At 42.4% G+C, this 21,153-nt stretch overlaps 2 protein-coding genes and 1 pseudogene across 2 annotated transcripts; all 3 read right to left on the bottom strand.

Moving 5' to 3' along the window:
* LOC121555565 overlaps window positions 1-3,981 on the bottom strand; it is a 36,510-nt pseudogene extending 32,529 nt beyond the window's left edge.
* Window positions 3,982-10,516: 6,535 nt separating this feature from the next.
* Window positions 10,517-14,220, bottom strand: LOC121548179 (fish-egg lectin-like). The gene is made up of 5 exons (XM_045216086.1): window positions 13,907-14,220; window positions 12,736-12,969; window positions 11,872-12,089; window positions 11,642-11,760; window positions 10,517-11,105 (listed from the first exon to the last, which is right to left on the bottom strand). The coding sequence occupies exons 1-5, from the start codon at window positions 13,959-13,961 to the stop codon at window positions 10,964-10,966; spliced, it is 768 nt and encodes a 255-aa protein (XP_045072021.1). The 5' UTR covers window positions 13,962-14,220; the 3' UTR covers window positions 10,517-10,963.
* Window positions 14,221-17,402: 3,182 nt separating this feature from the next.
* Window positions 17,403-20,757, bottom strand: LOC121555557 (fish-egg lectin). The gene is made up of 5 exons (XM_041869394.2): window positions 20,444-20,757; window positions 19,273-19,506; window positions 18,382-18,599; window positions 18,152-18,270; window positions 17,403-17,615 (listed from the first exon to the last, which is right to left on the bottom strand). Exons 1-5 carry the CDS (start codon window positions 20,496-20,498, stop codon window positions 17,474-17,476), a joined length of 768 nt encoding a protein of 255 aa, XP_041725328.1. The 5' UTR covers window positions 20,499-20,757; the 3' UTR covers window positions 17,403-17,473.
* Between the last annotated feature and the right edge of the window lie 396 nt (window positions 20,758-21,153).

The following is a 21,153-nucleotide window of genomic DNA, read 5'->3' as shown; positions in this document are numbered from 1 at the left end:
CCAACCAAATGCTTCCTGTAGTTGTTGATCAGTCTCTCACGTCGCTGTGGAGGAATTTTGGCCCACTCTTCCATGCAGAACTGCTTTAACTCAGTAACGTGTGGGTTTTCAAGCATGAACTGCTCGTTTCAAGTCCTGCCACAACATCTCAATTGGGATTAGGTCTGGACTTTGACTAGGCCATTCCAAAACTTCCAATTTGTTGCTTTTTAGCCATTTTCATGTAGACTTGATTGTGTGTTTTGGATCATTGTCTTGCTGCATGACCCAGCTGCGCTTCAGCTTCAGCTCACAGACGGATGGTCTGACATTCTCCTGTAGAATTCTCTGATACAGAGCAGAATTCATGGTTCCTTCTATTAAGGCAAGTCGTCCAGGTCCTGAGGCAGCAAAGCATCCCCAAACCATCACACCACCACCACCATGCTTGACCTTTGGTATGGTGTTTTTACTGTGGAATGCATTGTTTGGTTTTCGCCAGGCATAATGGGACCCATCTCATCCAAAAAGTTGACTCAAGTTTGCCAAAAAGCACCTGGAGGATCATCAAGACTCTTGGAAGAACGTTCTATGGACAGATGATTCAAAAGTATAACTTTTTGGACGACATGGTTCCAGTAATGCCTGGCGAAAACCAAACACTGCATTCCACAGTAAAAACACCATACCAAAGGTCAAGCATGGTGGTGGTGGTGTGATGGTTTGGGGATGCTTTGCTGCCTCAGGACTGGACTGCTGCCTCAGGACCTGGACAAATGTTATTTCAATGAACAGTGTATGTTTTTTTAATCATGGATGATCTGTTCTTGCATTATTGGCGCCATCTATGAATTCGAGAGTGGTTACATTTCTCTAGCTACATATCTCAGCTGTCACGATCGTTACAGGAAGACTCGGACCAAGGCGCAGCGTGATAAGCGTACATTTTATTTACCGTACTGCACACGAAACAAAACAACAAACCAAACGATACGTGAAGTCCTAGGTTATACACACCAAACCAAACGGAACAAGATCCCACAATAAACTAGTGAAAACAGGCTGCCTAAGTATGGTCCCCAATCAGAGACAACGAGCTACAGCTGCCTCTGATTGGGAACCACCCTGGCCAACATAGATCTAAACGATCTAGAACGAAAACATAGAAAATTGAACAGAAATTCCACACCCTGGCTCAACATTTAAGAGTCCCCCGAGCCAGGGCGTGACAGTACGGGCCGGACCGGGCTGACGACGCGCACCACTGGCTTGGTGCGGGGAGCAGGAACGGGCCGGACCGGGCTGACGACGCGCACCACTGTCTTGGTGCGGGGAGCAGGAACGGGCCGGACCGGGCTGACGACGCCGCACCACTGGCTTGGTGCGCGGGAGCAGGAACGGGCCGGACCGGGCTGGTGACGCGCACCACTGGCTTGGTGCGGGGAGCAGGAACGGGCCGGACCGGGCTGACGACGCCGCACCACTGGCTTGGTGCGGGGAGCAGGAACGGGCCGGACCGGGCTGACGACGCGCACCACTGGCTTGGTGCGGGGAGCAGGAACGGGCCAGACCGGGCTGGCGACGCGCACCACTGGCTTGGTGCGGGGAGCAGGAACGGGCCGGACCGGGCTGGCGACGCGCACCACGGGCTTGGTGCGGGGAGCAGGAACAGGCCGGACCGGGCTGACGACGCGCACCACAGGCTTGGTGCGGGGAGCAGGAACAGGCCGGACCGGGCTGGCGACGCGCACCACAGGCTTGGTGCGGGGGACAGGAACAGGCCGGACCGGGCTGACGACGTGTACCACAGGCTTGGTGCGGGGGACAGGAACAGGTCGGGCCGGACTGGGAACACACACCACTGGCCTTGTGCGGGAATCAGGAACGGGCCGGACCGGACTGGTGACACACACCACTTGCTTGGTGCGAGGAGCAGGACTGGGTTTCCTCATAAACCTCCGCTCCCTCTGCTGCCTAACCAGTTCCTCTCGCCGTGCCTCTACACTCCTTCTCCCTCGTAACCAATAGCCCCCATAACCTGGTGGCCTCCTCTCCTAGTCCGCCGATTCGCCCTGTAGCTGCCTCCAGCAGCCCCGTCGTCCACGGCGTGTGCCCCCCCAATTTTTTTTATTGGGGTTGGCCCTCTGCCCGCGAATATGTCCTCCCAAGACCACCATTGGTCCACCTGGGACATCGCCATCTTCTCCTCCTGGGCACGCTGCTTGGTCCTTTTTTAATGGGATCTTCTGTCACGATCGTTACAGGAAGACTCGGACCAAGGCGCAGCGTGATAAGCGTACATTTTATTTACCGCACTGCACACGAAACAAAACAACAACCCAAACGATACGTGAAGTCCTAGGTTATACACACCAAACCAAACGGAACAAGATCCCACAATAAACTAGTGAAAACAGGCTGCCTAAGTATGGTCCCCAATCAGAGACAACGAGCTACAGCTGCCTCTGATTGGGAACCACCCTGGCCAACATAGATCTAAACGATCTAGAACGAAAACATAGAAAATGTAACAGAAATTCCACACCCTGGCTCAACATTTAAGAGTCCCCCGAGCCAGGGCGTGACATCAGCTGTTTACCAAAACAAGCGGTGGGGTGACCGTGTAGTTGTTATTTTGAATCCCAAACTGTAGCTTTAAAGGATATCCAACCTTTTCAAAATGTACCATAAACTGTTCACACATTTCTTTATAAGTCTTATAAGTTTAGATCTGACTATATTTTACAGATTTTATTTATGCGTCTGTTTTAATTTTGGTAGAAATCGCTTCACAAAGCATGTACAGTAAGGGTCAGAGTTATTCATAAAGATATATCATTATTATTATAAGTTCTAATTACAAGTCATTTTAAAGTTACTAATGTTGAGGGGGGAAAGGATGGAACCATACAAGTAGCAACCTTACCTGGTATAAACTTGGCCTTCAGAGTTGACCCCAAAGACACTACCATCAGTTGCCACCTCAATCATGGAAAGCTTGCCGTCAATGTGACTCCACCCCTTGTTTTGACAGGTGTCTTTGTTCACATTCTGAAAACAACATAGTCAATCAGGGTTTTAGGACAATTTTAACAGTTATAATATGAAACAGTTTTAAAATAACTGACACTCTCCATACTCTACCACTCTACTCCAGATCTCACACTCTTTCCCAGATCTTACACTCATTAAATAGATTTCATCATTCTTGTTGACTGCCCAGCACCCAAAGGGTCCACAACTGAGGTACTTCACACTTCCTGCCAATCTTGTCCCATGATAGCGTGAGTCTTGTCCCATGATGCCAACTATGGTACTACTTGTCACACAGAATGGAGTATCGTCCATAGTGGCCCCCACAATAAACTCGTCACCCCCAGCATCCACCTGCTTCACACTGACTGAAGACCACAGAGACAGACAAGCAAACAAGGACTACGCATATGTGAGTACTGCCAAATGACTTACAGTACAATGACATAATGTTGAACGTGAATAATTTACCCTGATGGTATCAGGAAAGCTAAGAAGTAGGTGTCCTCTGGATTCATAATTGAGTAATGCTCTCCACTTACTTGCATATTGCTCCCAGTTACCGGCCACATACTTGTAGATGATGTTTCCGCTGTTGACACCCCAGATCCCTGCTGGTCCTACAGTGATATGCTTCAGGGAACCAGGCAGGCGGATCCATTTATCACCTACCAGGTAGTAGGGAATTTGACTTGTGTTTGTTGCAACCACTTGCCCCAGTCCTGCATCGAACTGCATCAGATTATATATATCCACTACAGGCTGTCAGTCCCATGCTATGGAGACACCAGATGAAAGACAAGTAGAGTACACCAGCAAAAAGGAGGATGAAATTATGGAGCCAACTTGATGATCAATTCCAAGTTTAGTGTAGAGCTGCCTGTAAAATAATTTTTCAGATGATGGTAACTTACCATGACTGATGGCCAGGAGACAGAGGACCAGTAGAACGGCTGCAGTGGCTCTCATGATGTCTCTGTAGAGCGACGGTATACGTTTGGTTGCAGTTTGGTTGAACACAGACTTTTCCCCTTATATACAGTAGCCCTGCAAACAGCTTTCAACCCTCATAAAATAATTATGAATGAGCTATTTATATTTGACAAACATCCTGTTCCAAGGAAAAGTTAACGTGAGGAGGACATAACCCCACCCTCTCCCACACACAGACACACAATAATAATAATATATACTGAGCAAAAATATAAATGCAACGTGTAAAGTGTTGGTCTCGTGTTTTATGAGCTGAAATAAAAGATCCCAGAAATGTTCCATACGCACAAAAAGCTTATTTCTCTCAAAAAGCGTATTTCTCTCACCTACTGTACTTGGCAGGTGGCATAATTGTAGAGCTGTTTGATAAGGTTGCTAAGCACCAAAGTGTTATAGGAGGACCGATATAATGTTTACACTGTACCAGACTGAGTGTAACACATTTTATACCGCTACCATCCCCCCTCAATGGAGGACAACTTTATTTTCATTTTTATAACATAAGTCATTTTTTGTTTCATTTGTTATATTCTTTAAACACTTACACTACATGACCAAAAGTATGTGGACACATGATCGAACATATCATTACAAAATCATGGGCATTAATATAGAGTTGGTCCCCCCTTTGCTGCTGTAACAGCCTCCACTCTTCTGGGAAGGCTTTCCACTATATGTTGGAACATTGCTGCAGAGACTTGCTTCCATTCTGCCACAAGACCATTAGTGAGGTCGGGCACTAATGTTGGGCGAATAGGCCTGGCTTGCAGTCGGCATTCCAAATGTGACCAATGAAGACAAAACAAGTCGAACATAGACACATGGATCGGTAGTAGCTATTACTCCAGTGACGACGAACGCTGAAGCCTGCCCGAGCAAGGAGGAGGGGCAGCCTCGGCTGAATTTGTGACACGGACAGACATGGGCACACTCAAACATAATTTACAAACAAGGTATTTGTGTTTCGTGAGTCCGCCAGATCAGAGGCAGTAGGGATGACAAAGCGTTATATTGTTAGGTGCCATAATTCTGTCCTTGAGCATTCTAAATGTAACAAGTACTTTTAGGTGTCAGGTAAAATGTATGGAGTAAAAAGTACATAATTTTATTTAGGAATGTAGTGGAGTAAAAGTAAAAGTTGTCAAAAATATAAATAGTGAAGTAAAGTACAGATACCCAAAAAAACTACTTAAGTAGTACTTAAAAGTATTTTTACTTAAGTACTTTACACCACTGCATTTGTTATACATTAAATACATGCTTTATCATGTGGACAAATATCCTGCCTCCATTGTGTTGTGTTATGGAGAAAATGGGGGGGTCATGTTTGCAGTAACTGCAAAAAAGTTCAAGTGAAACCAAGGAAAAAGGCAGTAATTGTCATCACTCACGTCAGTTCCTGCCTTTTCCCTTGGTTTCACTGAACTTTGTGCTGCGGTGTCTACGCTAAACATGGGTATTATTTATTGTTCTTCGCTGATACAAGTATCAAACTGTATGACACTGACAGCCACATACAAGTAAATATACTAACACAAGTTTGTATTTTTTTTAAATCGTAATGGAAACGTATTCCAGTGGGTGTACCAAGCAAGAAGGCAGTAACTGCCGTCTAGGATCAAAGGTCATGTCAGAGGTCAGGGTCAATATGAATAAAAAATTACCTCATAGTAAGACAACAGATAACCACATCTCCAATGATCTGCCTACAATTCATTTGGCTGGACAATAAAACAACTTTGAAGTAATTCTTCTCAGTTTCACTCTATGAGCGGTTACTGCTTATTGCTTGGTAGGGCAGTATAGATCCCCTACATCAAGGGTGTCAAACTCATTCCATGGACGGCCGAGTGTCTGTGGGTTTTTTTGTTTTTACTTTCAGTTAAGACCTAGACAACCAGGTGAGGGGAGTTCCTTACTAATCAGTGACCTTAATTCATCAATCAAGTACAAGGGAGGGGCAAAAATCTGCAGACACACTGCCCTCCGTGGAATGAGTTTGACACCCTTGATGTAGGGGATCTATAGTAGTTTCAGGCATTTCGTTTATACCTGCTACGGTAGGTGTCACCTTGTTAACCTCCAAAAACAACAGTCTCATCACAGGCTCTTTCCATTTCCCCTGAAAACCAGAACATCCGGTTGTTGGGGACTCGACAGAGAACTTCACTTTCCTGCATTATCAAACCTTCCTGTCTCTTCTGTTGGTTTTCACTACGATTTCAGCATGCAGCTTGGCATGATCATTTAGTGCACATGTCAAACTCATTCCACGGAGGGCAGAGTGTCTGCTGGTTTTCGCTCCTCCCTTGTACTTGATTGATGAATTAAGGTCACCTGGTTGTCTAGGGCTTAATTGAAAGGAAAATCCAGCAGACACCGGCCCATCCATGGAATGAGTTTGACACCCCTGATTTAGTGGAATAACTGTCTCGTCAACTCAGGTTGGCATTTATTGGGATGGCTCTTGTACTGGAGGCAGCTCTGCAGGGTGGTCACTAGCTGGCACAGCCACAACGTCATAAAATCTAAACCTAATCCTAACGTTAACCACACTAACCTTATGCCTAACCCTAACCTTAAGACCAAAAAGCATATTTTTTATTTTTATGAATGTTTACGATAGTAGCCAATTTTGACTTTGCAGCTGACCCATCCAGCGGAAACCGCTCTGCCTCCAGGACAAGATTCATCACAATAAACATCAACCTGTCATGCCAAATGGATATATCACAGTTATAAATCCTAGATCTGGGATATTTAACTCTCACTCTACGAGGTCCGGAGCCTGCTGGTTTTCTGTTCTACCTGATCATTAATTGCACCCACCTGGTGTCCCAGGTCAAAATCAGTCCCTGATTAGAGGGCAACAAAGAAAAATACAGTGGAACTGGCTTTGAGATCCAGAGGTGAGTTTGAGGGTCCTAGATGGTGTGTGCCCATGACTACAGAAGACTGATAATGGCTTGCAAGTAGTCAACCTACACCAGCTCCTATTCTATCTTAATCTAGAGAAACTAGGACAAATTAACCAGTCTGTTGAAATTTTATGTGAAATGTTGAGTTAAGCAAACCGGGTGATTTATGTATACAGTACTGCTTGAATGTATGTGAACCCCTTGTGCAATTACAGATTTTTTCAGTTTTTACCATGAAAATTAAACATTTAATCAGAACCAGTCTTTTTGATCTGACATAGCAGGTTTATATTTACCAATACCATAGGTTGGTGTAGAGGAAATAATTTGTGTAGTAGAAAAACTAAATTAAAAAGGAATTAGTGCAGGTGCAAAAATAAGTGAACCCCAAGTTGCATTGTTTAAATCAAGTAGGTATGAAAAAAGAAAATGTATGCACTCACTAACTGTAAGTCGCTCTGGATAAGAGCGTCTGCTAAATGACTAAAATGTAAAGTAGGTAAGTAGAATCAGGTTGGTAAATAGGAAAGAGTTTGGGTGGGACTCTGATATCAGTTTGGTGTTACACATCCAGGTGAATGCAAAGCACACCATGCCGAGAGGAAAGGAGATCTCAGAGGACATCAGGACGAGGGTAGTGAGAGCACATCAGTCTGGGGAAGGCTATAAAATCATCTTTTGAGCTCCATCAGTCCACTGTGAGGCAAATCATTTACAAATGAAGAGCATTTAACATGACAGCAACTCGGCCTAGAAGTGAACGCCCTTCCAAAATATCCCCAAGAGCCACAAGTACAATACTAAATCAGGTAAAAGCCAATCCAAACATAACATCTAGAGATTTGCAGACCTCCCTTGCTGCATCTCTGGTAACTGTGCATGCTTCAACAATAAGAACACTGAATCAAAATGCCATTCATGGGAGGGTTGCTTGGAAGAAGCCTCTGGTTCTTTTTTGACTGCAAACTGCCCGTTTTAACTTTGCCAGAGACCACCTGGACAAACCTAAAGGTTTCTGGAAGTCCATTCTCTGGACGGATGAGTCCAAAATTGACCTTTTTGGTCACAATCAACACCGCTATGTTTGGTGAAAACCCAACACTGCCTACCACCAAAATAACCTTATCCCAACAGTCAAGCATGGTGGTGGGAATGTCAAGATCTGGGGCTGCTTTTCCTACTCTGGACCTGGACGACTCCACATCATTAAGATAACCATTCTGAGATATAACAGGAGATTCTTGAACAGAACGTCAGGCCATCAGCCAAGGAGCTAAAGCTGGGCCGAAAATGGGTCTTCCAACAAGACAACGACCCAAAGCATTCAAGCAAATCTACCAAAGAATGGCTCAGGAGAAAGAAGATCTGTGTTTGGGATTGGCCAAGTCAAAGTCCTGACCTAAATCCAATCGAGATGCTGTGTCAGGACCTGAATCTGGCAGTTCATGCCAGACACACCTCAAACCTCAGATGTCAAAGACTGATTACTGGCTATAGGAGACGTTTAGTCCAAGTTATCACTGCCACAAGCTATTAACTGAAGGGGTTCACATATTGTTGCAGACATCAAATCTGAGTTTCTCTTAAATAAACCACTTGTTAAATAAACAATGAAAATATATCCTTTTTTTGTTTCTGTCATTTACCTGGAATGTCTTTAATATGAATTGGGGTTTAGATAAGGATTTTATGTTTATTTTGTAGCAAAATAACGACCAGCCCTGTAGGGTTCACATACTTTCAAGCAGCACTGTATGTCCCAAGGGGAGCCAGCGTACTTACAGGGGTCAAAGGTGAGCTTGGTCAACGTTCTGTTGTCAGCCAGCCCAACCAGGTTAATGATGTTCATGGTGACAAATAACATACAATTTGAAAACAAAAAGGATTAAAAAGCATGTGGGAAACCCCTGCTGAGTTAAGAGGCTACTCTCAATCAGCGTCTCAAATTGTCAATCCCCCCCCCCCCAATCTCTTCTTCTATGGTATAATGGCATTGGCAATGATTAGATGTGCATTATGCCACCTACTGTGCGGGTGGATAATAAGGGTCCCAAAAAGGAAAACAGTTGGGTAAAAATAAATTAAATATCATACAATCTATCAAAACAGAAATTAACAAAAAAAAGTAAACTTGCTTTTCTATAAAAAAAACTATTTCTAATCAGGTCCCAACACAGGCTCAAAAGCCTCCTGTGAGGGAAGGACATTTCCTAGTGAAAAGAGTCCTTGTAGTGATTCTGCCGTGAAGTCTTGGAGCCCCAAGAACGTATTGGCTGCAGATATATCCAGCTTCTTGGACTTCTTAGACACTTGTGCTGTACAATTAATCACTGTGGCTATAAATTATTGTATCCAGGTCAATCGATTGACTTAAAACACTAGCAACTGGTTGCAATGCATCCACCGCCATATCTTCATTACTGTTGCCTCTTCGACTCTCTTCACCGCCTCAACATAGGAGATCCGCTGCTCAGTCTTGATCCTTGACACCTCGACCTCCTTCACCCTAATAGGGCACTCAAGGAAATCCAGAGTATGATCCCCACCACATTTTCCATTCACAGTTTCTTCAATATCATACTTGTCCCGTCTGCAAACATTTGACACGTGACCATATCCTTTACAATTGCCACACTGTAATGGTTTGGACACAAATGCGCTCACCTCATACAGCCAAGCTTCACATTCAGGTTGAGTCTCCTCAAACGACAATAATATCGACAGGCTTTTCTCCTTCCTTCCATTTACCATACGGTTCAGGTGACATGCACTGAACACTTCTGGGATTTACTGACTAAAGGTCCTCATCATCTATATCCAACGAGACTCCAGCTATAACTCCTTTGGCAGGCACCCTGCTCCGAAGATCAGTACGTTACTTCTAACGTGAACAATTTTGCAAGATCCAGTGCATGCTTCTGTTCAACACAATTAACCAAAACAAGGCCGCTTCTAGTCAAATTGATTGAATCCACCTTTCCCACTGATTTCCTCACAGTCCTCGATATAACAAATGGATTTCCCAAATGAACCTCCTTGTCTAAAAACCGCAGTCCAATAAGAAATGCATTATGGGACCGGTCCTTGTCTTCTACAACTTACTAATTTTGTTCCATTCTTTGATTTCACTATTTTCCGTTCGTTATCACACACACTTCACTTGCCGCACTTTCAGATTCAAGCAGTCGCAATATCCTCCTCCAGCTTCCTTAGACTCCCCATCCAGCACTCTCACCTGTGAGCCTTTAACCCTGTCGGCACTCAAAGCACCTGGCCTGGTTACTGCTGCTACCTAGAGGTGTGATATGAATAGTGGAAATGGACTGTTTAACTGTGGCCCAGCCACATCTACCTCTATTCCTAACAGTGGGACTTCCTATGGCAGCATTTCCCAAACTCAGTCCTTGGGACCCCCCCCCCACAGCTGATTCAAATAACCAACTCATCAAGCTTGGATATTTGAATCAACTATGTAGTGCTAGGGCAAAAACCATAATCACAAAACAGATCTACCCAGCGAAGCTTGATCTTTGCAGAGCAAGCTGAAATCCCCCTGTTCACTATGATAAAAAAAATATAAAAAAACACAGAAATGGGTTTTACACTGAATGCTTTATTTTAGCTGGAAATGATTAAATCATTATAATATATAAAATAAGCAATGACAAGGATTACATCCAACCCTATTGATGACCTATGAAGCCCAGCAAAACCCATGTGGATTGTGAGTAACATGACCACGCCCAAGTTTCCCCTACGATCAAATAGCATTCATGGCAAAGCTCTATTGAAGTGTTGATCAAGACATTTTTATAATGCTGTTACTTGTCAATTGTGTTTGAAAACATGTCAATACAGTCAGTGAACTATTAGATAAAGTAGTGAAAGAGTATAGTTTAAAGCATTACGTTTTAGAATGAAGGATTGTTATGAACTAATGTCCACAATTGTCAAGCAGGAGGCTTTTCCAGAAAAAGATATCAATGAGTTAGCAAGTGAACTTGTCAGATGCCGAATAGTTTTCAGATGCAGAGGAGAGGCTAAGGTGTGCACACCATGGTGACGGCAGACTTGGAGACGACCCAAAGATGTTCCAGGTCGTAGGTCACATGCTTCATCCGCAAGAACATTGGGACTTTACGCCATCCAGTGCCCTCTGGTTTACTGGCTGTGATGCCGTCTCTGTGTTGAAGAAGGTGGGGTTCACATGTTTAAAGCTCATCCATTCAAAAAGAAAAAAAAGAACAATTGTTGAACTTTATTAATTGTATATAGCCATTGATTGTTGAAGAATATAACTTATAAATGACTCATGAGCTTAATACAACTGCATCAGAAGAAAACATGTAATATTTTACTAAATTGGTTGTAAACAATGCTATTGTTTTACAAAACATGTTTAAATGAAAAATTATTTTGTTCTCATCGTTCTGTCCTCACATCTATTGATCCATCTATGAACTTGAGTGGTTACATTTCTCCTGTCCCATCCCTCATCTGTTTACTAAAACAAGTGGCCATTTAGTTTTAAAAAAAATCCAAACTGGAGCTTTAAAGGAGAGCGAACTTCTACATATTTTACCATACACTGTCTTCACATTCCTTCATAAGTCTATTATACAAGTTTAGATTTGATTATTATTACAAGTCATTTTTAAGTTAATAATGTTGAGGGAGAAAAGGGTGGAACTATACATATAGCTCAGTAGCAACCTTACCTGGTAAAAACGTCACCCGAAGAGTTGACCCCAAAGACACTACCATTAGTTGCCACCTCAATCATGGAAAGCTTGCCATCAATGTGACTCCAATCGTTGTTTTGGCAGTCTTGATTCAGCTGGAAACAAACAAGGTTTTAGGACAATTTCTACAGTTATAATACTACAGTTTTAAAATAACAGACTCTCCACACTCTACTACAGCTCTCACACTCTTTCCCAGATCTTACAATCATTAAGAAGATATCATCATTCTTGTTGACTGCCCAGCACCCAAAGGGTCCACAACTGTAGTACTTCACAGCTCCTGGCAATCTTGTCCATGAAGTGGGTGAGCCTGGACCCTTGTAGCCAACTGTGGCACTACTTGTCAGACAGAATGGAGTATCGTCCATGTTGACCCCCACCATAAACTGGTTACCTCCAGCATCCAACTGCTTCAGAAGGCCTGAAGACCGACGGACAAGCAAACAATGAATCGTGTTTCAACACCGTGATGGTATCAGGAAAGATAAGTAGGCAGTGGTGTAAAGTACTTAAGTAGTTTTTTGGGGGTTACTATACTATTTAGGAAAACTTTTACCTTTACTTCACTACATTCCTAAAGAAAATAATGTACTTTTTTCCCCCCCATACATTTTCCCTGACACGCAAAAGTCCTTGTTACATTTTGTCAGGAAAATGGTCCAATTCACACGCTTATCAAGAGAACATCCCTGGTCATCCCTACTGCCTCTGATCTGGCAGACTCACTCAACACAAATGCTTCCTTTGTAAATTATGTCTGAGTGTTGGAGTGTGCCCCTGGCTATCAGTCAATTTAAAAAAAACTAGAAAATTGTGCCGTCTGGTTTGCTTAATATAAGGAATTTGAAATGGTTTATACTTTTACTTTTGATACTTAAGTACATTTAAAACCAAATACTTTTAGACTTTTGCTCAAGTAGTATTTTACTGGGTGACTTCCACTTTTACTTGAGTCATTTTCTATTAAGGTATCTTTAAATTTTACTCAAGTATGACAATTGAGTACTTTTTCCACCACTGAAAGTAGGTGTCCTCTGGATAAATATTGAGCAATGCCCTCTACTTACCTGCAGCTTGCACCCAGTTACCGGCCACATACTTGTAGATCGAGTCTTCCTTGTTGACACCCCAGATCCCTGCTGGTCCTACAGTGATATGCTTCAGGGAACCAGGCAGGCGGATCCATTTATCACCTACCAGGTAGTAGGGGATTTGACTTGTGTCCGTTGCAACCACTTGTCCCAGTCCTGCATCGATCTGCATCAGATTATTGATGTTTACTACCACCTGACAGTCCCATGCTATGGAGACAAAGTCATATGAGTATTTGTATTCATTATGGGTTCCCATTAGTTCCTGCCAAGGCAGCAGCTACTCTTCCTGGGGTCCAGCAAAATTAAGGCAGTGATACAATTTAAAAAACATTACATTAACAGATTTCACAACACACTGTGCTATCAGGCCCCTACTCCACCACTACCACATATCTAAAGTACAAAAATCCATGTGTATAGTGCGTATGTTATCGTGTGTATGCATGTGTCTGCATCTATGTTTGTGTTGCGTCACAGTCCATAAGGTATTTTCTTATCTGTTTTTTAAATCTAATTTTACTACTTGCATCAGTTACTTGATGTGGAATAGAGTTCCATGTAGTCATGGCTCTATGTAGTACTGTGCACCTCCCATAGTCTGTTCCGGACTTGGGGACTGTGATGAGACCTCTGGTGGCATGTCTTGTGGGGTATGCATGGGTGACCGAGCTGTGCGCCAGTAGTTCAAACAGACAGCTCGGTGCACAACATGTCAACACCTCTCATAAACACAAGTAGTGATGAAGTCAATCTCTCCTCCACTTTGAGCCAGGAGAGATCGACATGCTATTAATATTAGCCCTCTGTGTACATCCAAGGGCCAGCCGTGCTGCCCTGTTCTGAGCCAATTGCAATTTTCCTAAGTCCTTTTTTGTGGCACCTGACCACATGACTGAACAGTAGTCCAGGTGTGACAAAACTAGGGCCTGTAGGACCTGCCTTGTTGATAGTGCTGTTAAGAAGGTAGAGCAGCGCTTTATTATGGACATACTTCTCCCCATCTTGGCTACTGTTGTATCAATATATTTTGACCATGACAGTTTACAATCCAGTAGAATACACCAAGGAAAAGGAGGATGAAATTATGGAGCAAACTTGATCAATTCCAAGTTGAACAAACATGCTTCAGATGATGGTAACTTACCATGACTCAGGGCCAGGAGACAGAGGACCAGTAAGACGGCTGCAGTGGCTCTCATGATGTCTCTGTAGATCTACAGTATATGTTTGGTTGTACACCAGACTTCAACTGTCCCCTTGCAGGACGTTGTGCTTTTATAGCCCTGCACACAGCTTTGAAAGCAATGATGGCTTCCTGTTCCACCTGTTCAATGACGAGTTGATGGGAGGCTGGACCCGGACCTGCTTTCGAACCAATAGGCACAGGGGAAAAATCTACCCTGGCAACAATATGTTACAAGTAGCTCCACCGCGCTACACTGCTCTCACAAATAACAATCACCCACAAGGACAAGGGGCAGAGGGAACACTTATACACAGACTAATTAGGGGATAGGAACCAGGTGTGTGTGATTGACAAGACAAGACAATTGTGATGATGATTGGGGCGGCAGTGGTTAGTAAGCCTGTGAGGACGAACGCCGAAGCCTGCCCGAACAAGGAGGGGAGGCAGCCTCGGCCGAAGTCGTGACAATCACAGCATGTTTTTGGACTCATTCAGCATTTTTCCCCTGATTAAATAGAATACAATTGGAAATTAATGTTGAAAATTCCATTTATATTCCTAAAAAATAAGTCAAAAATTATGCTGTCGCTGCTTCCTGTTATCAAAAACTTTGGATAAATAGCCCAATGTCAAAACACAGTTTTGAACTGTCCAAATCAATAATCATTGAAAACCTAAAATGTACCATCTCTGTGCAACAATAGTAATCAGATTACTTGTATTTTTTTTACTAACACGTTATGAACTGCATATGAGCCAAAAACGCTGTAGTTTTGATCACTCATATCGATTGGGGGGGAAATCAGGTTGTATGCGGAAACTGGAAAGATTTTAACATCACTGGTTAGAAGACAGCGTGTCGGATGGAGATTCAGGCAGGCTGCCGAAACGGGGAAGGAAACAAAATCTGTTTGTTTTTTATTTAACTTCAACGAATTACGACCCTACGTAGGACATCATCAGTGACCAGGGTTGGTTGTTGTTTGAGTGATAGCACACTGGGAAATATGTTAATGAGACATGTATTTTAAGCCAACAGAGAATTCTGAAGTTGTGGGTGTCAGCAAACTATACTATGTTGTGTAATCAACTCAGCTATTTGTGTTGCAAAGGCACATTTCAATATTTAAGTTCACACAGCACTGTTAAAAAAACGTTTTAAAACATTGTTGATCGGGCTATGATCATGATGTAATATCAGAGATGATGAGCTATGACAAGGATTGCGTTCACTGAAAAATAACAAAACCAATGTGCATTGTGAGCAACATGACCAGGCTATTTTACATATTAGTGTAGGTTAACCGTGAGGATAAATCGATATTACGACATGCCTTGCTCATATCGATATTGGTGCCCATTATTAATTATTATGAAAGTGTGCACTGCATGGTGAAGCCAGACCTGGAGACAACCCAAAGTTTTTACACAATGATCAAATAGCCTCTAGGAGGCTCTATCGTTGACATGGTGTGAATCAAGGAATGAGAATATTAACATAGATAAAGTGCTGAAAGAAAGCATTACCATAAAAGGACTAAATACAGAAATACATTTTAGAATAAAATAGTCTCACAAACAAAACGTCTGGTCACTGTAACAACATGTGAGCTCTTTGTCTCAATTTCTCAGTGGCAAATGGCTGTGAGACTCAAAAGATAAACTTGACTTTGTAAAATATGATCTTAGATCAGCGTTAAAACTAGCATTACAACCCCTCAGACAGCTGTACAGGAGAGGTTCAACTAGCATTAAAACCCCTCAGACAGCTGTACAGGCGAGGGTAATGTGGTCCTCTGCAGCTCAGCTGGTAAAGCACGGCGCTTGTAACGCTAAGGTTGTGGGTTCAATCCCCGGGACCACCCATACACAAAAATGTATGCACGTGTGACTAAGTCGCTTTGGATAAAAGCGTCTGCTAAATGGCATATTATTATAATGTTTTATCATTTGTTGTTTCTGTTTGTTCGTTTTTTGCTTTTCAAGCACTTTGAGATTCTATTTTGTCATGAAAGCGCCAAATAAGCTCAATAAATTATTATTCATTACTATTATTGAGATTCATGTGAGCACTGCATGGTGAAGCCAGACCTTTAGACGACCCAAAGACAGCCCAGGCCATAGGTCACGTGCTTCATACACATTTGGAATTTACATTAAAGTCTGAAAGGCACTTGGCCATCGGGGAAGTCAGGAGTATTTTTTTGCTTACCTGAAGATTTGATCACATGCCCGAAAATGTTAATTAGCTATTTGCACTCAGAAGTGCCATATACTGTCAGTTTTCACCTACACATAGTGGAGGAATCATGTATTTTGATTGTTATGTTTTAAAAAATGTAATCCGCCAAAACCAACCATTAGCCTGTGTGATTAACGGGGGCTGAGCTAGAGCAGTGTTTGTGAGACCAGGGCGGATCCTGAAAACGGTTATTCTCACAAAAACGTCTAATGTCTGAACGGTTTGAGCTACAAATTATTACTGCTTGATTTTTCATTAAATAAACTTCACTCCGAGTTGTGTGCTTGTCTTAATTGTGAAATGTTCCCACTTTTATATTGCACTGTAATAAACTTGGAAGTATTTGGTATTTACAGTGCATTCGGAAAGAATTCAGACCCCTTGACGTTTTCCACATTTTGTTACATTACAGCCTTGTTCTAAAATTGATTACATTAATGTATTCCCTCATCAAATTACACACAGTACCCCATAATGACAAAGCGACAACAGGTTTAGACATTTTTGCAAATGTATTCAAAATAAAAAAACAGAAATTCCTTATTTACATAAGTATTCAGACCCTTTGCTATGACACTCGAAATTGAGCTCAGGTGCATCCTGTTTCCATTGATCATCCTTGAGATGTTTCTACAACTGGACTGGACTGGAGTCCCCCCCCCCCACAGCTGATTCAAATAACCAACTCATCAAGCTTGGATATTTGAATCAGCTGTGTAGTGCTAGGGCAAAAACCATAATCACAAAACAGATCTACCCAGCGAAGCTTGATCTTTGCAGAGCAAGCTGAAATCCCCCTGTTCACTATGATAAAAAAAAATAAAAAAAACACAAATGGGTTTTACACCGAATGCTTTATTTTAGCTGGAAATGATTAAATCATTATAATATATAAAATAAGCAATGACAAGGATTACATCCAACCCTATTGATGACCTATGAAGCCCAGCAAAACCCATGTGGATTGTGAGTAACATGACCACGCCCAAGTTTCCCCTACGATCAAATAGCATTCATGGCAAAGCTCTATTGAAGTGTTGATCAAGACATTTTTATAATGCCGTTACTTGTCAATTGTGTTTGAAAACATGTCAATACAGTCAGTGAACTATTAGATAAAGTAGTGAAAGAGTATAGTTTAAAGCATTACGTTTTAGAATGAAGGATTGTTATGAACTAATGTCCACAATTGTCAAGCAGGAGGCTTTTTCCAGAAAAAGATATCAATGAGTTAGCAAGTGAACTTGTCAGATGCCGAATAGTTTTCAGATGCAGAGGAGAGGCTAAGGTGTGCACACCATGGTGACGGCAGACTTGGAGACGACCCAAAGATGTTCCAGGTCGTAGGTCACATGCTTCATCCGCAAGAACATTGGGACTTTGCGCCATCCAGTGCCCTCTGGTTTACTGGCTGTGATGCCGTCTCTGTGTTGAAGAAGGTGGGGTTCACATGTTTAAAGCTCATCCATTCAAAAAGAAAAAAAAGAACAATTGTTGAACTTTATTAATTGTATATAGCCATTGATTGTTGAAGAATATAACTTATAAATGACTCATGAGCTTAATACAACTGCATCAGAAGAAAACATGTAATATTTTACTAAATTGGTTGTAAACAATGCTATTGTTTTACAAAACATGTTTAAATGAAAAATTATTTTGTTCTCATCGGTCTGTCCTTACATCTATTGATCCATCTATGAACTTGAGTGGTTACATTTCTCCTGTCCCATCCCTCATCTGTTTACTAAAACAAGTGGCCATTTAGTTTTTAAAAAAATCCAAACTGGAGCTTTAAAGGAGAGCGAACTTCTACATATTTTACCATACACTGTCTTCACATTCCTTCATAAGTCTATTATACAAGTTTAGATTTGATTATTATTACAAGTCATTTTTAAGTTAATAATGTTGAGGGAGAAAAGGGTGGAACTATACATATAGCTCAGTAGCAACCTTACCTGGTAAAAACGTCACCCGAAGAGTTGACCCCAAAGACACTACCATCAGTTGCCACCTCAATCATGGAAAGCTTGCCATCAATGTGACTCCAATCGTTGTTTTGGCAGTCTTGATTCAGCTGGAAACAAACAAGGTTTTAGGACAATTTCTACAGTTATAATACTACAGTTTTAAAATAACAGACTCTCCACACTCTACTACAGCTCTCACACTCTTTCCCAGATCTTACAATCATTAAGAAGATATCATCATTCTTGTTGACTGCCCAGCACCCAAAGGGTCCACAACTGTAGTACTTCGCAGCTCCTGGCAATCTTGTCCATGAAGTGGGTGAGCCTGGACCCTTGTAGCCAACTGTGGCACTACTTGTCAGACAGAATGGAGTATCGTCCATGTTGACCCCCACCATAAACTGGTTACCTCCAGCATCCAACTGCTTCAGAAGGCCTGAAGACCGACGGACAAGCAAACAATGAATCGTGTTTCAACACCGTGATGGTATCAGGAAAGATAAGTAGGCAGTGGTGTAAAGTACTTGAGTAGTTTTTTGGGGGTTACTATACTATTTAGGAAAACTTTTACCTTTACTTCACTACATTCCTAAAGAAAATAATGTACTTTTTTCCCCCCCATACATTTTCCCTGACACGCAAAAGTCCTTGTTACATTTTGTCAGGAAAATGGTCCAATTCACACGCTTATCAAGAGAACATCCCTGGTCATCCCTACTGCCTCTGATCTGGCGGACTCACTCAACACAAATGCTTCCTTTGTAAATTATGTCTGAGTGTTGGAGTGTGCCCCTGGCTATCAGTCAATTTAAAAAAAACTAGAAAATTGTGCCGTCTGGTTTGCTTAATATAAGGAATTTGAAATGGTTTATACTTTTACTATTCTTTTGATACTTAAGTACATTTTAGCAATTCCATTTCTATCTCTAAAACCAAATACTTTTAGACTTTTGCTCAAGTAGTATTTTACTGGGTGACTTCCACTTTTACTTGAGTCATTTTCTATTAAGGTATCTTTAAATTTTACTCAAGTATGACAATTGAGTACTTTTTCCACCACTGAAAGTAGGTGTCCTCTGGATAAATATTGAGCAATGCCCTCTACTTACCTGCAGCTTGCACCCAGTTACCGGCCACATACTTGTAGATCGAGTCTTCCTTGTTGACACCCCAGATCCCTGCTGGTCCTACAGTGATATGCTTCAGGGAACCAGGCAGGCGGATCCATTTATCACCTACCAGGTAGTAGGGGATTTGACTTGTGTCCGTTGCAACCACTTGTCCCAGTCCTGCATCGATCTGCATCAGATTATTGATGTTTACTACCACCTGACAGTCCCATGCTATGGAGACAAAGTCATATGAGTATTTGTATTCATTATGGGTTCCCATTAGTTCCTGCCAAGGCAGCAGCTACTCTTCCTGGGGTCCAGCAAAATTAAGGCAGTGATACAATTTAAAAAACATTACATTAACAGATTTCACAACACACTGTGCCCTCAGGCCCCTACTCCACCACTACCACATATCTAAAGTACAAAAATCCATGTGTATAGTGCGTATGTTATCGTGTGTATGCATGTGTCTGCGTCTATGTTTGTGTTGCGTCACAGTCCATAAGGTGTTTTCTTATCTGTTTTTTAAATCTAATTTTACTACTTGCATCAGTTACTTGATGTGGAATAGAGTTCCATGTAGTCATGGCTCTATGTAGTACTGTGCACCTCCCATAGTCTGTTCCGGACTTGGGGACTGTGATGAGACCCCTGGTGGCATGTCTTGTGGGGTATGCATGGGTGACCGAGCTGTGCGCCAGTAGTTCAAACAGACAGCTCGGTGCACAACATGTCAACACCTCTCATAAACACAAGTTGTGATGAAGTCAATCTCTCCTCCATTTTGAGCCAGGAGAGATTGACATGCTATTAATATTAGCCCTCTGTGTACATCCAAGGGCCAGCCGTGCTGCCCTGTTCTGAGCCAATTGCAATTTTCCTAAGTCCTTTTTTGTGGCACCTGACCACATGACTGAACAGTAGTCCAGGTGTGACAAAACTAGGGCCTGTAGGACCTGCCTTGTTGATAGTGCTGTTAAGAAGGTAGAGCAGCGCTTTATTATGGACATACTTCTCCCCATCTTGGCTACTGTTGTATCAATATATTTTGACCATGACAGTTTACAATCCAGTAGAATACACCAAGGAAAAGGAGGATGAAATTATGGAGCAAACTTGATCAATTCCAAGTTGAACAAACATGCTTCAGATGATGGTAACTTACCATGACTCAGGGCCAGGAGACAGAGGACCAGTAGGACGGCTGCAGTGGCTCTCATGATGTCTCTGTAGATCTACAGTATATGTTTGGTTGTACACCAGACTTCAACTGTCCCCTTGCAGGACTTTGTGCTTTTATAGCCCTGCACACAGCTTTGAAAGCAATGATGGCTTCCTGTTCCACCTGTTCAATGACGAGTTGATGGGAGGCTGGACCCGGACCTGCTTTCGAACCAATAGGCACAGGGGAAAAATCTACCCTGGCAACAATATGTTACAAGTAGCTCCACCGCGCTACACTGCTCTCACAAATAACAATCACCCACAAGGACAAGGGGGCAGAGGGAACACTTATACACAGACTAATTAGGGGATAGGAACCAGGTGTGTGTGATTGACAAGACAAGACAATTGTGATGATGATTGGGGCGGCAGTGGTTACTAAGCCTGTGAGGACGAACGCCGAAGCCTGCCCGAACAAGGAGGGGAGGCAGCCTCGGCCGAAGTCGTGACAATCACAGCATGTTTTTGGACTCATTCAGCATTTTTCCCCTGATTAAATAGAATACAATTGGAAATTAATGTTGAAAATTCCATTTATATTCCTAAAAAATAAGTCAAAAATTATGCTGTCGCTGCTTCCTGTTATCAAAAACTTTGGATAAATAGCCCAATGTCAAAACACAGTTTTGAACTGTCCAAATCAATAATCAT

The sequence above is a fragment of the Coregonus clupeaformis genome, unplaced genomic scaffold (genome assembly GCF_020615455.1).
Source record: "Coregonus clupeaformis isolate EN_2021a unplaced genomic scaffold, ASM2061545v1 scaf0603, whole genome shotgun sequence".
NCBI lineage: Eukaryota > Metazoa > Chordata > Actinopteri > Salmoniformes > Salmonidae > Coregonus > Coregonus clupeaformis.
This window is presented reverse-complemented; position numbering and strand designations above follow the sequence as displayed.